Genomic DNA, 16,147 nt, shown 5'->3' with positions numbered 1-16,147 from the left:
ACTTATTGTTAAGAATGTTGTCAAATATTAGAATTACAGTAACCGTTATATTATTACATTAAAATACTTATAAAAAGGTACCACTCCCCATCTCTACTAAAAATACAAAAAACTAGCCGGGCGTGGTGGTGGGCGCCTGTAGTCCCAGCTACTTGGGAGGTTGAGGCAGGAGAATGGCGTGAACCCGGGAGGTGGAGCTTGCAGTGAGCTGAGATCTGGCCACTGCACTCCAACCTGGGTGACAGAGCGAGACTCCATCTCAAAAAAAAAAAAAAGGTACCACTTACTAGCACTGGGTGAAACATTCTAGAATGGTTCACAATTTCTTTTTGATTTCTTCCCATTTTTAGTATCGACAGAGACCCTAACGCTTAGCTCTGTTTCTATAGTTTTACTTCTAAAACACCCCTTTACGTATTTCTCTTTAACCATGTGTGTTCTTTGAAGTGGCAGTGGCTATAATTGTCCTTATTATGTAAGCAGGAAGTGAAAGGTGGCCAGAAGTGAAATGATTGGTCATGAGTCACTCTGTTTGCCAGTTAAAATGGACAAAGAAGACTGCACAGAAACTTGTGGCCAGGCCAGGAAATGGAAAGGAGGGGAAAGTCTCGAATTTCTTGTTCAAGGATCTGAAAATCCAATACAAGATCCAGAGCAAACTCAAAGTTAGCCTGCAAAGTGGACTACCTTAGTAATGTTACACTAACATAACATCATGAACACCAATAAAATAATAACCCAAAGAGACAAACCAGTTTTTAGCTGCTATGCAAAGCATTATGAGTGCCTGTATAAGTGTTCTAGGTAATTGCAATCCGGGTTATCCATACCAGTATCTCTTTCAGGTGAAGGCAGAAGGTTGAATATTTAGATACTTTCAAAAATTGTCCCTACTAGATTCGAATGTCTTGTTAATTTGGAGGCTTACTTATTGGAATTTACTACTGATTGCAGAAATAATCGATAAACAGAGATATGGGGTAAATCTTCATAGGTAAAATGAGTGATTAAACATATATATCTAATAGGAGAAGGACACAGGCTCAGTCATCAAAACAAGATGGATTCCAAGATGCAACCTGGAGCTGGCCAAGGCTGAAAGCATAAGGACAACCATGTTAGAGTTCACTCATGATGGTTATGACTCTGCATTGCAACAAATCACCAACAGTTTCCTAATTTTTACTGTAACTTGGAATTATATGCCTGAGGCTGTTGAATCCAGATTGCCTGTGTATCCCCTTCCTTTATACTCACACATTAGCCATAACTTACGGCTCTGCACTACTGTTCACCCACTCATAGGGTTTACTCGTCTAACAAAATTACACTGATCTCTTGCCCTTCTCCAGACTCCTGTAGAGTTTCTTTTTGGCAACTGCACAACATATTTATATTTTACTTATAATATGTGTGAGTGTACCTATAATATTTCTCTAGATGGCTCATTACTTTTTTCTTAGATAGAAATGTCTGCTCAGATGATGAATTCCATGTAAGTATCAATCATTGGCTTTTAGCCTAGCCATGCCATAGCACCTAACACAGTGCTATACACTCAGCAAACCAATACCAATTGTTGAATTGGGGGAACTTTCGTATGTGTTCGGAAGAAACACCTAAATTAAACTGAGCAAAACAAGCTGATTCTTAGAAACTGAAGCTCATTAAGCAAATGCTAGAAATCAAGGTCTTTGTCTTAATGACTACAAACACAAATTCGTGTGTGGAAGAAGATGATAGCTGTCTGTGAGTTAACAGAAAAACATGAATAAAAACCAGGTCTCATGACTAAGAAGATGCTCACCCTGTAGATTTTGGTATATTATTATCTAGAACATATTTTCCCATCTCCCTGCAGCTTTTTAAAAATAACCCTCCCTACGGGTTGGGATGTAGGCATGAATTTCAAAGAAAAAGAAATACCCTATCATATTTATTTGGTCTCAAGTATATAAAAACTTTAAACTTTTTCTATCAAAAGATTGTCTCTTTTGGTAGCAATCCCATCTCTGTTCTATCTAGTAAAAGGAAATTGAAATGGTAACTTTATTTGTTGTGATATATCCGACCAGTGTCCAATGAGATAAAAATAGGCAGTGATTTTGTTTCTGCCTCCAACAGGAATTAGAACAGAATACAAGCAAGAAAGAAGTAAAGCTGTAAGCATATTTATAATTTAGCATGCTCTGAATTAGGACAAGAGAGAAACAAATACAGATTAAAATTTCAAGTTTATTTTAATGTGCAATCAAATGTCTCTTTAGAAACTTTATCAAGAAGGAAAAAGAAACCTCCAACACTTCAGAAAAGAGTATATGGAAAAGAACCGTTAATAGAACAACTACTGAGAATATCACACTAACACAATTTTCTCAAGAGAATAGTTAGAGCTAAAATGGTGAAAGTAGGGTGAACTTTTTAGGGTGGTTTAATTTAACACGCCTAAGCCACATGAAGGCAGCTGTTTACTGAAGTTTTGTTTCTTACATTTTTGTGAATTTTCAAAGTCCAATATGTTGTCTGCACAGGCTGATGGATACATCTACAACAACAAAGCACAAAATATAATGGAAGCAAAAGAAGTTTTCCTTCTTTTGGGAATGCTGCTTGGGAGAGTATCATAGACAGTCATGAAAGAAGTTACTTTTCCATGTTATTCCCATAGACAAGATTGAGCATTTTTGGAAATGTTATCAACTGATGCAAAATGACAGCAACATTGGAAGGAAGAATCAGGAGGATATCTTAGAAGAAAACCACAGAATCTTTGCAAGAGATACAGACAACTACTTTACACCTGGTTTCCACAGGAGAAATGACTCAAAATATGTCATTAGTTGAACAGTAGGAAAAATGTCTATGGTCTCTTCAGCACCATCTGTATGTGGTCTCTGAGTCTCCAGTTTCTCATCTATGACACTGGGATAATAATATTCAATGAGTTATTCTGAAGATTAAATAAGATAGCATATGAAAGCAGTTCCAGATTCCAGACATAAGAGTAAGATTTTAAAAATGTTGTTCTCAATTTTCTTGTGTCATTGCTGCTGCCATCTAGACTTAAACAAATGTTGCTGTAAGAGCCAAGTAATAAACTAACGCATCTAATCAAGATTAAAGATTTTTCTTTCTAAGATAACTCAACTGCATGACTGTTGACCACATTCTAACGCAATGGTTCTATTCATGTATTTATTTATCTATTTATTCATCTATTTATTTATTGAGACAGTCTCACTCTGTCACGCAGGCTGGAGTTCAGTGGCAAGATCATGGCTTACTATGACCTCACCCTCCGAGATTGGGTGTCCTTAGCAGTCCCCAGTAGCTGGGACTACTGGCATGTGCCACCATGCCTGGCTAATTTTTTATTTTTGTTTTTATTTTAGATACAGGGTCTTGCTATCTTGCCTAGTCTGGTCTCAAACTTCTGGGCTCAAGCAGTGCTCCCATCTCAGCCTCCAAAAGTGCTGGGGTTACAGGTGTGAGCCACTGCACCCAGCTAAGACAATGGCTCTAAACTTGAGTGTGCATAAGAAAGAGTTGGGAGCCTGTTAAAAATCCTCAAAGGTTCTAACACACAGCAGGTCTGAAGTGGGTCCTAAGAAGTGAATTATTTTAGCAGAAAACCCAGGTAATTCTGGTAGTTGTGGTCAGTAGACAGCACTTTGAAATATGCTGCTGTAAAAGGATAAATTAGTTATTACTAAGACATGAAATTATCAGTGAAAAAATTAATAAGATAAAGGGGAATAAATAGAAACAGAGAGGAAGACATTGAAAGAAAAATCACAGAATACCAGGTTATAAGGTATTTTTCTATCCAATAAAAATTTCCATCATCCCTGACAGATGGTCATTTTAAATACCTTCAGTGATGGGGAATTACTGTCTTCAGGCAACACATGCTATTTTGGGTTATAAGTTGGTATTTTATAAAGGGCAAATGGTTAAGTTATTTGAAAGACTGAAGAAATAGGGATATTGTTCAGAATAAATTATACATGGAAGCCTTTCTAAACATCAGTGAACTAGATAAGGCATCAACTTTAAATTCAAAATTAATTGACCACAATACTATTTGGACATCCAAATGTTGGATCTACTACCTGATTCCACTAAAAAGGGCATAGTTTCTTTGGCTGCTATAAAAATAAACCTTTTAATATGTACCTCATTCATATTTCTATGGTACAACATTCAACCACACATCTGGCAACACTTTCATCTTTCATCTCTCTATTTAGGCAGTGGCACGTAAACAGCCATTCTGTGTGTGTGTGTGTGTGTGTGTGTGTGTGTGTGTGTGTGTGTACCTTCAAAATATTTTACAATGCTTATGAATATCTTAGTGATCCAGATCAAAGCATCTTTAATAAATATAAGGCATCCTATAAAGCCATTTTATCCTACTACTCTGTTGAAAATAATAGTGCCGATATTTTATTTTTATCTTCATATCATTATTCCACTAAATGGGGAACACAGTTACTCAACCATTTACTCATGTACTTGTTTTAGAAGAACTCACAGGCCTAGTGGTTTCAGATGGCTGTCACCTGTGATTGATGCTTGGGCATTACCATTTCCAAGTATGTAAATTACCAAAATCTTCTACAGCCTCTTTTAGTATAAATCCACTGCTATGTTATTGCTACAAACTGGAAAGTGTGTAGAGTTGCACACATAAATATGGTCTTGGATTATTGTAATATAATCTGTCAAAATGGTGGAATAGTGGAATAAGTTTTATAGTCTCATACCTGTAATGCCAGCAATTTGAGAGGATGAAAGAGAAGAATCGCTTGAACCAGGAGTTCAAGAACAGCCTGGGTACCTTAGGGAGACTCTGTCTCTACAAAAAGTGAAAAAAAAAATAGCCAGTTGTGGTGGCACATGCCTGCAGTCCCAGCTACTTGGGAGGCTGAGGCAGGAAGATCGCTTGAGCCAGGTGGGTTGATGCTGCAGTGAGCCATGATCACACCACTGTACTCCAGCCTGAGTGACAGAATGAGACCCTTCCTCAAAAAATATAAAAATTTTTATAGAGTTTTCTGGGATTTAGAGTAGGCTGAAAGCCGTCTTACATGGCTACATTTCACATAGTTCCCAATGCTTCTTTTTAGTCCTGGATTCCAGTTGAAAATTAGAATAGCCCCCATTTCCTCTTCGCCACTGAACCACCACTAAAACATCAATCCCAAATCTGCACCTTAGGCAATATCTGCTAGTATGAAATATCTTGGCCCTAAGAAAACTTTGTTGAAGTATCAGATGAAGGTTTTCATGACTACTTTAAAAACACTACTAGCTATAATTTATTTTCTTTGGGTACTAAAGAGTATCCAATAATAAACAAGTCTTTCTCTCTCTCTCCAAAGGTATCTTTGTGTTCAAGCTTGAGAATGAGAAAGGCAGCCACTGACCCACAGGAGTGGGCCTGGTACTATCAGCTAGGCCTCAGTGTTCTCCTATTTGATCACAAAAAATTTCTCAAAGCATCAACATCAGACAAGGCCACTCTGACCATGGCAGACTAAAACCAAAACATCACCACTCCCATATCATGTCTGAACGCAGACAAAACAAAGACGTTGTCCAAGACACAAAATACCAAACATCTCCCTCTCTTGCCAAATGAGATTGCTGCTTCCTTACAACTATAGCTTTAGTAACACTCTAGCCTGTTCTCCTGTAGATAAGACTGGGATACACAATTATAGAATTGTTCCTGCTTTCTGGGAGTACCACATCCCCAAAGTGAGCCACCACTCTCTTGAACCCTCTTTCAAATTATTCAACCAAAGCCCGTATCCTATGCATTCTTCCTGGCACCCGCTTACTGAGATGCCCCCACGGTTCCCCATGATGTGTATCCTCCTCACGACAATGAGTCATAAACCCATCATGTTCAACCACCAGTGTACTCCTCGTGGTTTCTGAGGGGAGAGCACTGACAAGCTCACTTACCGAAGCCAAAACAGATATTCTTCAGTAAAGCTCAAAGAATTGTTATCCTCAACACACTCAGTAAAATTCTGACATAAATGAATTCCTCCTTGAGCTTATTTTCTCACATTGTAGGTCTGGTGGCAAAAGATCCTTTAGCTCTGTCCCTCAGAAGAGGTACTTTTGGAAGGTACAGAACAAACAAGTAAATTACAGCCCATTTGTTACGTATTTACTAGAGACAGAGGCATGATTTCAAGGAATATGAGTCAGTAGGATAGATCCACACCCAGGCCATAGTGAGCTTGGTAGTCCGTAATCCTGAATACTTAAGTAGAATCCTACAGCAGATTCAATGTAAACCTCTAGTAGAAAAACAAACAACTAAATTGAAGTGATGTGACATTGACTTTACCCCAATTTTTGCTTTCTCAGGTTTTATGCTTATTAGGGATACTTATCTCTTTATCGTTAATGTCCTCATCAAGGCACGTTTAATGGTCTAGTGTTTAAATATGAAAATGTAAGTTTTCTGCTGTGCAAAATAATGTGAAACAATAATATAAAGACCTAAGGTACATTTATGTAAATGTCAATGATTTGTATGAGATAAAAAAGTTTCCAATTATAGCATATAACTTTTGACATTTTGAAAAATGACTACTAGTCTTTGCAAAGCACCAATATTGGATTCTGTCATTTCTGCCTCTCTCAAAAGTATAAACAGATTTTTCTCTTAAAAGGCTTATGCAATAAACAAATTCCATTTAAGACAATAACACCTGAAAGTTATTGCCACTGACTATATGTTTTAAATACTGTTCAAATAATTATATATACATTATTTCTAATCCTCACAAAATATTCTATATATAATTATTCTCATTTTACAGATGAATCCCTGGATTCATTAAATGAGAAATTAAATGATGTGCTTCAAACACACAAAATTAAAGGGTAGAACTGAGATTCAGACCCACTTACGTCTGACTGACTAGGCAAGCTGAGGGGGGTGTGTGTGTTTATGTGTGTGCATACCCTAATCTATTATGTAATTACTATTTTTTTCAAGAGCAATTTCTTTTAGGTGAAACTCCTTTTAACACTCAATATTCATGATGCTTTAACACACACATTCAAAACTTGCTCTTTCATTTTGGTTGCAAGTTTGGAAAAAGACTTACTCCTAAAATAAATTTATTTGAGAAAATTCAGCTTAAAGATATGATAGTTACTACATGGGATGATTTTGTTGTCTCTTCCTCCTCAAAGACTTTAAAATGGCTTTGGTCATGTGAAGTTAGTATCATCATTCAGAGCTTAAAAATCTCAAGATTCATTCTCCACCCCTTCAATAGTCCTGAGTATATTGTTTCTAAAGCACTACAGGGACTTTAGAGAGAAAATATGGGATTTTGAAATGATAATGTGAATTTAAAATTCCTTTTTCTTTCTTTCTTTTTCCTTCTCTCGCTCTCTCTTGCTTGCTCGCTCTCTTTTCTATTTTCTTTTTCTTTTTCTATGTTGTTCAATTAGCTAACACTCTATAAAAATGCCCTCGAGGTCTAGAGGATCTGGAATGCTTAGGTACAAAAGGAAAAGGACATTCTACCAAGGTTCCTGCTTGCCCTGAATTATCCTTTTGCCTGTTATCAGATTGCATCACTATCTCTAGGCTATGATTAAAAAATCATCACATGCTTATTTTTATCAAATTGCAAGATACCATTCAAATATACTACTCCCTTGTTTGCTGATACAATGATCTTTTAAATATCAGAGGTTGCAAATTATTTAGAATTTTTAGATTACAAGACATTTAGTACACTAGACATCTAGAATTTTGAAACACAATGCAACTTCATTAGCAAAATGAAAAATATTCATTTGTTTGTGTTTATTATTTTTGTAATCTGCTTATTCAAAATCCAAAACCATCTAACGTTGAAAGCCATTTACATTACAATCATATCTAATATCCTGCCCATATTATTGCTCCAGGAAATAAATGCATTTTAGGAGAATTTATTTATAGAGCATCTCTTTCAGAGGTGAGGCTCAGGGAAGCTCTGTGAGGCTGCAACAGTTTACCAGAAGGAGTCAGGCCATAAAGAAAGAAGTGCTGGCATTGGGTGGGGCTGAATAGTTTGCATCTTTTCCCACTGTTTCTCCCTGCTGTCATTTCCATGAAAATCGAGGGTGTGGGAATGTATGCCACAGTAAGAAATCCTACAGACTGCTTTGTGTGCCCAAGAGCCCCCACCCCATAATATCTTTAGCTGTTTTTCTTAATCATTGAAAGACCTATCACACTAATGTCTGGGAAAACTGCAGAGGAGCTAAGCAAGCCAAAGAAATATCATGCTGGGGATGATATTTCTCCTGTCACAGCAGTCTTTTCTCCTTAGGAGGACTACACTTAGCATAAAACCAAAAGGCGTTTGCTGTCTAGCCATCTCAGGATCATCACAGAGCAAACGCATCTGGCCAAAAATCTGCCTTTTGCTTCACAATCCACCTTGCTTAACACTCTTCCTTTTAAACACTAAAAATAAAACGACTCTCTCTACCCAGTTAACACCAGAAGTATCCATCAGTGGCCACAGTCCTCAGTAATCCACATGTGGAACACACCTTATCTCTATTCACTTCACCACGCTCCAGTGTATCCATTATGAGCCATGGCTTCTTTACTATTCTCAAAAAGCAGCAGTTTGCACCTGCCTCGTTAAAAAAGCAAGGCTTGGCACTGTTATCGTCTACAGTTACTCATAATGCTCCACGGTTTCCATAGCCTCGCTGATATTACACACTCACACATGTACACACATACATATTTATACACAGACGTTCCTAATTCTGGCGATTTACCTTCTTGGGTCTTTTTCTTCTCTGACTACTGCCGTTGAACTTCTCTCCACTGTCGCTTTTCTGAGCTGCATCTTCGTTCATCATTTTGAACAGTTTGGAAAGAGAATATCTCTGCCATCAAACCGTGCCGCCTGTACAGACCACTAGCGAGTATGCACTTACTGGAGGAAAGCAGGAGGAGGAGGAGGGGTGGGGAAGGGGCGCGCACTGGGAGGGTAAGGACGGTGACGTTGCCATGGCAGCAGCTGCCACAACTGTTTATCTGACTGCATTGTTAAATCTGATTCAACCAATTACCATCAGGAACCGGTTACAATGAAGAAAGCCTTGAAAAAAGAATGCCAGGGACTCGAATGATTTGGGGACTCTGCTGGTTGGTTTCTGACACACCCTTGATAGGATCAGCTCTCAACCCACACACAAAACCTGTACTTAATTTTCTTCCTACAGGTACTTCAACACGGAACAGATACAACGCATAATGAGAAAACCATAGCATTCTAGAATGTGTCTCTGAACCTGAAGAGGTACATTTAGCCAGTCAAGAGGCTACTTAAGGAAAAGGATTGGCTATTAATATCCTAAAGTGAATATAAGAAAGCTATGTTTTTCAGATGTTATTCACTTGGTTTAAAATACAATCTTTTAAAACTACGCTCAAGGATGACTTCTGTCATAAAGCCTTGAGAACAGCTTCTCCAGCCTCCAGATAATCCCAACCACTCTCTTCTCCTGTGCCTTCTGTTTCCAATGTAAGAGTACCTGTTACAATGTATTACACAACTGCACAGACACATAACTGTCTTTCCTGGATAGGCCAAGAGTTTTAGGTCAGGAGTGTGTGTGTGTGTGTGTGTGTGTGTGTGTGTGTGTGTGTGTGTCTGGGTAGGGGGAGAACTGAACTTCCCAGAACTGAGCATAATCCATGGCACATTAAAGGCAGTTAATCAAGGCTTGTTAAATATCTAAGACACTATCGGTAATACAAACATTAAAAACTAATGGAGTTACAATATTTTATAACTGATCTCAAAAGTTTTCTTAATCTAATTATGTCTATTGACTGATGAATAAAACACAATTGTCCTCTCAAGGACAATAAAGTTCTGGAATTCTTGATTTAAAAAATGGGGCTTCTTTTTATAGCAAGAAACCCAAATTCACTTATTGATTAAGGTGGCCATACTTGTATATTTAATAATATTAACTTGTAGGCTGGGCGTAGTGGCTCATGCCTGTAATCCCAGCACTTTGGGAGGCCAAGGCAGGTGGATCACGAGGTGAGGAGCTCAAAACCAGCCTGGCCAATGTGGTGAAACCCTGTCTCTACTAAAAATAGAAAAAAAAAAAAATTAGCCGGGTGTAGGGAGGCTGGGGCAGGAGAATTGCTTGAACTCAGGAGGCGAAGGTTGCAGTGAGCCAAGATTGCCCCACTGCACTCCAGCCTGGGTTACAGATCAAGACTCTGTCTTGGGGAAAAAAAAAAAAAAAAATATATATATATATATATATATATATATATATATATATATATATACTTGTAGATGCAACCAGAACCTGATATATTTTGTACAAATGTACATATGTATATTCTAAACACTTGCCCTTATTCCCAGACAATGTATGTAAACTATAATACACAGCATACTTACAAGTAAAAATAGAGAAAGGATTAAACCAATGAGATAATGTATATAAATGCACTTTGAAATTGGAAGGTGCCTATGTAAATGTGTTGCTATTGCTAATATTATTATTATTACAAATAGACACAGTTTTCAACTCTGAAAGTGTACCTTAAGAAACGTTTATGTGAAAATGACTGTAGCAGTTGAGAACTCACCTTTCCATCATCAGGCACCGCAACAGAATTTCACCTTTTTTCCCCATTGCTGTTATGATCATTCTTTCTCTCTGCCTTACCACTCTAAGGCCCCTCCATGTCCTCATCTAGAGTCAACCTGTTTTGCTGCCCCTCACTCCCTCCACCCTCCTCCTGTTTCAGCAGACCCATTCCACCAGTGCCATTCTCTCACCATTGCTTCAGTGATACCTTGGATCACACAGCCAGGCCAAAGAGGCAAAGGTTCTCTTTTTAAAAAAAATAACAAAACCCCAAAGGGCTTCTACAGAAGCTTCCAGAAGCCCAACTCCCACTGTGGTCAGAGCCCCCACTGAAATCCCCATGCCATTTCCTACTCCCCTACCACCTGCTCTCCCAACACCTCACTCATTCCCTTACCTCATCCCTCTAGATGACCCTTTCTTGACCTTCCTTGGGAGCAGCCTCAGCTTGGACACATTCAGTTACTCAATAAATATTTATTGAATGACTATCATGTGCCAGGAACTGAGTACTAGAGGCACATTGCCCTAATTACTGCGCATATCATGATAAACAAAACAGGCAACATTTCTGCAGTCATAGTGCTTACATTCTAACAGTGGAACTAGGTAGTAAACAAAAATAATAGTGACAAATGCTCTGGGGAAAAAAAGTAGAATAAGGAGTGATGAGAGACACATGTTAACTGTGCTTAGCACACAAGGTGCTAAGGAATGCTCTTTAGAAATCTGAATGAAGGGACCAAGCAAAACAATTATCTGAAGGAAGAATATTCTAGGCAAAGAGAATAGCAGTTCAAAGGTCCTGAGATGGGAACTTCTTGGCAAAAATGTTGAGGAAACTATTATACCACGAAAAGAAGAAGCAAAATGGAAGACCTTTATTGTAACTGGGTCTATAGGAGAGAGATGCTATTAATGTTCTTCTTTGTCAATTGAAGTCAGAACATGTTTTTCAATCAATGGGTTTGGTAGCCCAATTAGTAATAGAATCATTGCTTTTACATCACCTCTGCAATGCAAACTGAAAACAAATGTACTTCGTATTTCAACAGTTTATGAATTAGTAACTGCTGATTATGTTCTGACAGCCTTTGTAACAATGCCTCCTCTGTCAACATTCAAACATACGGTGCATGGTTGTAAATTCTCAGATTTTGGCTTCTCAGTTTGACGGTCTGCTTTACCCTGCTGCCTGCTTAGTGTGTATCTTAGTGTGTTGGTGCTGCTATAACAAAATCCCTGAGATGAGGTAATTTATAAATAATAGAAATTTATTTGTCACAGTTCTGAGGCTGGGAAGTTCCAAGGTGAAGGCACCGGCAGGCTCACTGTCTAGTGAGAGCCAGGTCTCTGCTTCCCGATGGCATATTGAACACTGTCCTCACATGGCAGAAGGAAAGAAAAGCAAAAAGGGCCTACCTATTTCCCTTCAGCCCTTTTATAGGGCCACATATCCCATTCACGAGGGCTCTACCGTCATGACTTAATCACCTCCTAACGGCCCAATCCCCCAACACCATCACAATGGGGGTTAAGTTTCAACATGATTTAGGAGGGGACACAAATATTCAAACCATAGCACTGTCGTTCTGAAATATTACTTAAACTTGTATACAATGCACTTCCTGTACAAAGTATTGTCCAAATACTATACCGTATAACATAGATGTAAACATCTAACATTCTGTATAAAATAAAAATCCCAGCCAGTAGCTAAACAGGTGCTGATAGTACTGTGTCAATTACAGCATCGGGGGTAAATATCTCTCTGACATTTTCTATAAAATGTCAACAGAGCCGGGTGCGGTGGCTCATGCCTGTAATCCCAGCACTTTGGGAGGCCGAGGTGGGTGGATCACGAGGTTAGGAGATTGAGGCCAGCTTGACCAACATGGTGAAACCCCATTTCTACTAAAAACACAAAAATTAGCTGGACGTGGTGGTGAGTGCCTGTAATCCCAGCTAGTCGGGAGGCTGAGGCAGGAGAATCGCTTGAACCTGGGAGGCAGAGGTTGCAGCGAGCCAAGATTATGCCACTGCACTCCAGCTTGGGCGACAGAGCAAGACTCCATCTCAAAAAAAAAAAAAAAGAAAAAAGAAAAGAAAGCGTCAGCAAGATGTTGTAAGTGTCTGGGCAGTCACCTTTCCTCGTCTGAAAGCTGTCCATCAATTTCCTTGTGCCTGTCTGCCGAGTATTCTTCACTTCCTATCCTAATAGTACATTTTCCAGTGGGCGTGTCCCTAACTGGACTCTAAGCTCCTTGAGGGTAGGATTAATATCTATCTTGGCATGCCACATAAAGCCTACTGCAGTGCATGGCATATAATAGGGGACTAGGAACTATTTTTAAATGCAGTAAAGAAACATTTTCAGTATTTACTATGAGTTTTTATTTACAATTAGACATCTAAAAGATTATTTTTTATTTCTTAGATTTTTCTTTCCCTTTATGTACTTTCTGATATCTGAGAGCTATAAATAATTTTAAATAAGATTTTTACAGATATTTGAGAAAATGGAGTTGCTGCAGACATGATAGCAATGATGATAATACCTTACATTTGCATTTTATAATTCGTAAAACCATTTTGGCCCCTAGAATGGAAGCTCCATGAGAACAGAGATCTTTGTTGTTCTCACTGATATGTTACAAGCACCTATAAGAGTTCCAGCATATGACAGATGCTCAATAAATACTAAGTGACTTTAAGGGATTCTCATAACCACACAAGAAGGTTAGTGTCAATCACAGTACAGGTGAGAAAACTGAAATAGAAAGTGGGTTTGGTGACTTGTCCAAAGTAAGAAAGTTAATAAGATATAGAGCTTAAGTTCAATAGACTTGAAGGCTGTTGTTCTTTTATTAAATCATGGCCAGCTTCAATGAAAAGCAGCCACTTAATAAAGTATAAGATGAACAAAGACTAAGATGGAAAATGCTAGGAACAGAAACCACTGTCAGATGACAATGACCCAAGTAGAAATATGAAGATGTCTTTATTGGTTTTATGTTAAGCATATTTTAAAGGCATGGAGTTTTAGAGGTGATTATTCTAATTTTCATATGCCTATTCTATTTTATTAAACAACGAGAGTTAATAGTATTAAGAGCTCTAACATACTATTTAAATTCATAACATTATTTGAGTGTGGTAAAGTTCCCTGTAGTATAAACCTTTATGTCTTACAGGTAGATTATCTCCATTTGTGAGTCAGAGTTGTCTGTTGTTACAAACACATTTTTTCACAGAAACTATGTGAAAAAATCTCAGTTCTCTAAAGCCCTCAAAAGGCTTTCCCACTCACTATCACTTATTATAGAAAATCTTAACAACTTGGCAAAGATCCAATAGGGGACACCAAAACATTTTTCTTTTCCTTTTGGGCACATAGCTAGACTACTGTTGTGGGTTGAACTGTATTCCTCTAAAAGATATGTTCAAGCCCTAATATCTAGCACCTGTAAATTGACCTTATTTGGAAATTGGTCTTTAAAGATGTAATCCTATTAAGATGAGGTCATAATGGACTAGGGTGGGCTAGCCCAATGACCATGTGTCCTTATAGGATGAGAAAAAAAATAGATGTAGAGACACACAGAGAAAAGATGGCCATGCAAAGACAGAGGCAGAAATTGGAGTGATGTAACTATAAGGCAAGGGATGTCAAGGATTGCCAGCAACCACTAGAAGCTAGGAAGAGGCAGGGGAGGATCCTTCGCCAGCGCCTTCAGAAGGAACATAGCCCTGAAGACTCCATTGTTTTGCACTTCTAGTCTGCATAACTGTGAGAGAATACAGTTCTGTTATTTTAAGCCACCCAGTTTGTAGTGCTTTGCTATAGCAACCCTAAGAAACTAGTACAGTCATATTTTCCATCCTCCCTTATAGTTGGTTGCAGTCTTGAGATTTAGTTCTAACCTGTAGAGTGTAGGTGGAAGTGTATGCCACATTCAAGCCTAGTTAATAAACCCTCCCATGAATAATCTCTATTCATCTGCTAGCTGAATACACAGGCAGAAAAAAACCTAGAAGGTGGAAGAGCAAAGATTTGGGAAAGGCTGAATCCCTGAATTACTGTGTGGAGCAGAGTACCTCTTATTCCCTTTTTTATTAAACCTCATAGGACACAAGTAACTTTTTCTCATGCGAGTCTAATCACTGAGATTATGGTGTTCTTTACGAAAACTGCTAGCCTATGGTAACTAACCATATCTACCTATGTTTTTAAGGGAATACATAGTTATATTTCCACTTTAGGATGTCTGTTATATGAATGACACTCCCATTGCACCAACATTCTTAGCTATTGAAGATTGATCCTGTGTCCTGTATTGAAGGCACTAGTCTGGTAAGAAAGGGAACCAGAAGGAATTACAGGGAGATCAGAAGAGATGAGGAGAAAAATATTGTTTATTGGGGGTGGGTAGCAAAAAGGAATGCCTGCCAGATCTATAGAATCACAATCCCAGAGCAGCTTCTGTCTACTCTCCTTTTCCTCCTTCCACTTTTCCTCAATAAATCCTTTGTTTCCTTTTCTGTTGCCAAAAGTCATTGCTCTGACCCTGGTGGTCTCCCTTCTTGACTCACTGAGAATGTAAACACAGAATGCTTGCCTATCTTACAAACAAACACATGACTTTTTTGAGGTTCCCTAAGAATTCTTCTTGTTTCATTCTTTTTTATACTTTTGTTATCAGTGGGGGAAATATACGAATATAAAGATAACAAAGAGAAACTCCAGCTTGCCAAAATTCACAATAAAAAGACCCCTGGTCAACCAGGCACAGTGGCTCATGCCTTTAATCCTGGTGCTTTGGGGAGGGCAAAGCAGGAAGACCACTTAAGCCCAGGAATTCAAGACTAGCCTGGGCAACATAGTGAGACCCTGCCTCTATTTTTTTTTAAAGCCCCATGTATTTGTTGGAATGTACACAGAGTTGGGGTTAGATCTACTTCTGGGCCTGGGGACTGCTCTCTTCCAGTGCCTTCCCTGAATTGCCAAGGGTCTGTCCTAGTGTTAGTCAATACTTCTTCTTTTCCATAGAAGACCTGGAAGAACTCTATTTAGTAGTTCCACCTCCTTGGAAGCTAAAGTGAGGATCATGGGCCAGGCAAGAGGCCTTTTTTATTTATTTCTCCCAGTTCTTAGTAGTTACACCATCAGCATCAGCAAGAAGTACTTCCTCTCCCTCCTTGAGATCCTTTCGTTCCTCTCACCTATGTCTTTCTCCTCTCTATTTATTTATTCCTTTATTCATCCAACAGATTTTTGGAGGATCACTGACTATTACATGCTGGACCCCATGCTAGTTGCTGGGGCTTTGGCATGAACTAGATAATCTTTTTCCTTACAGAGTTTACAATCTAAAGCTAGAGATGGTCATAGAACTAGAAATACAGTAACAGCCTCTGTAGGAGATAAGGGTATTACAGAAGCATAAAACAGGGGCACCCAACCTAGTCTGAAAGAACA

General features: G+C 38.5%; 1 protein-coding gene across 37 annotated transcripts in view; it reads right to left on the bottom strand.

Moving 5' to 3' along the window:
* Window positions 1-16,147, bottom strand: part of ANK2 (ankyrin 2) — a 571,823-nt gene that overhangs the window by 328,296 nt on the left and 227,380 nt on the right. For 16 of the 37 annotated variants that reach the window (XM_045393390.2, XM_005555751.4, XM_065545365.1 and 13 more), the window contains exon 1: window positions 8,824-8,979. The exons of the other annotated variants lie outside the window; for them this stretch is intronic. In XM_045393390.2, coding sequence (XP_045249325.2) covers window positions 8,824-8,907 — 84 coding nt within the window. In that variant the 5' untranslated portion in view covers window positions 8,908-8,979. Of the gene's footprint in view, window positions 1-8,823; window positions 8,980-16,147 lie in introns of those variants that run through there. 37 annotated transcript variants of the gene reach the window in all.

This window comes from Macaca fascicularis, chromosome 5 (assembly GCF_037993035.2).
Source record: "Macaca fascicularis isolate 582-1 chromosome 5, T2T-MFA8v1.1".
NCBI classification, from domain to species: Eukaryota; Metazoa; Chordata; class Mammalia; order Primates; family Cercopithecidae; genus Macaca; species Macaca fascicularis.
The sequence above is the reverse complement of the archived record's forward strand: the minus strand, read 5'-3'. Positions and strand labels throughout refer to the sequence as shown.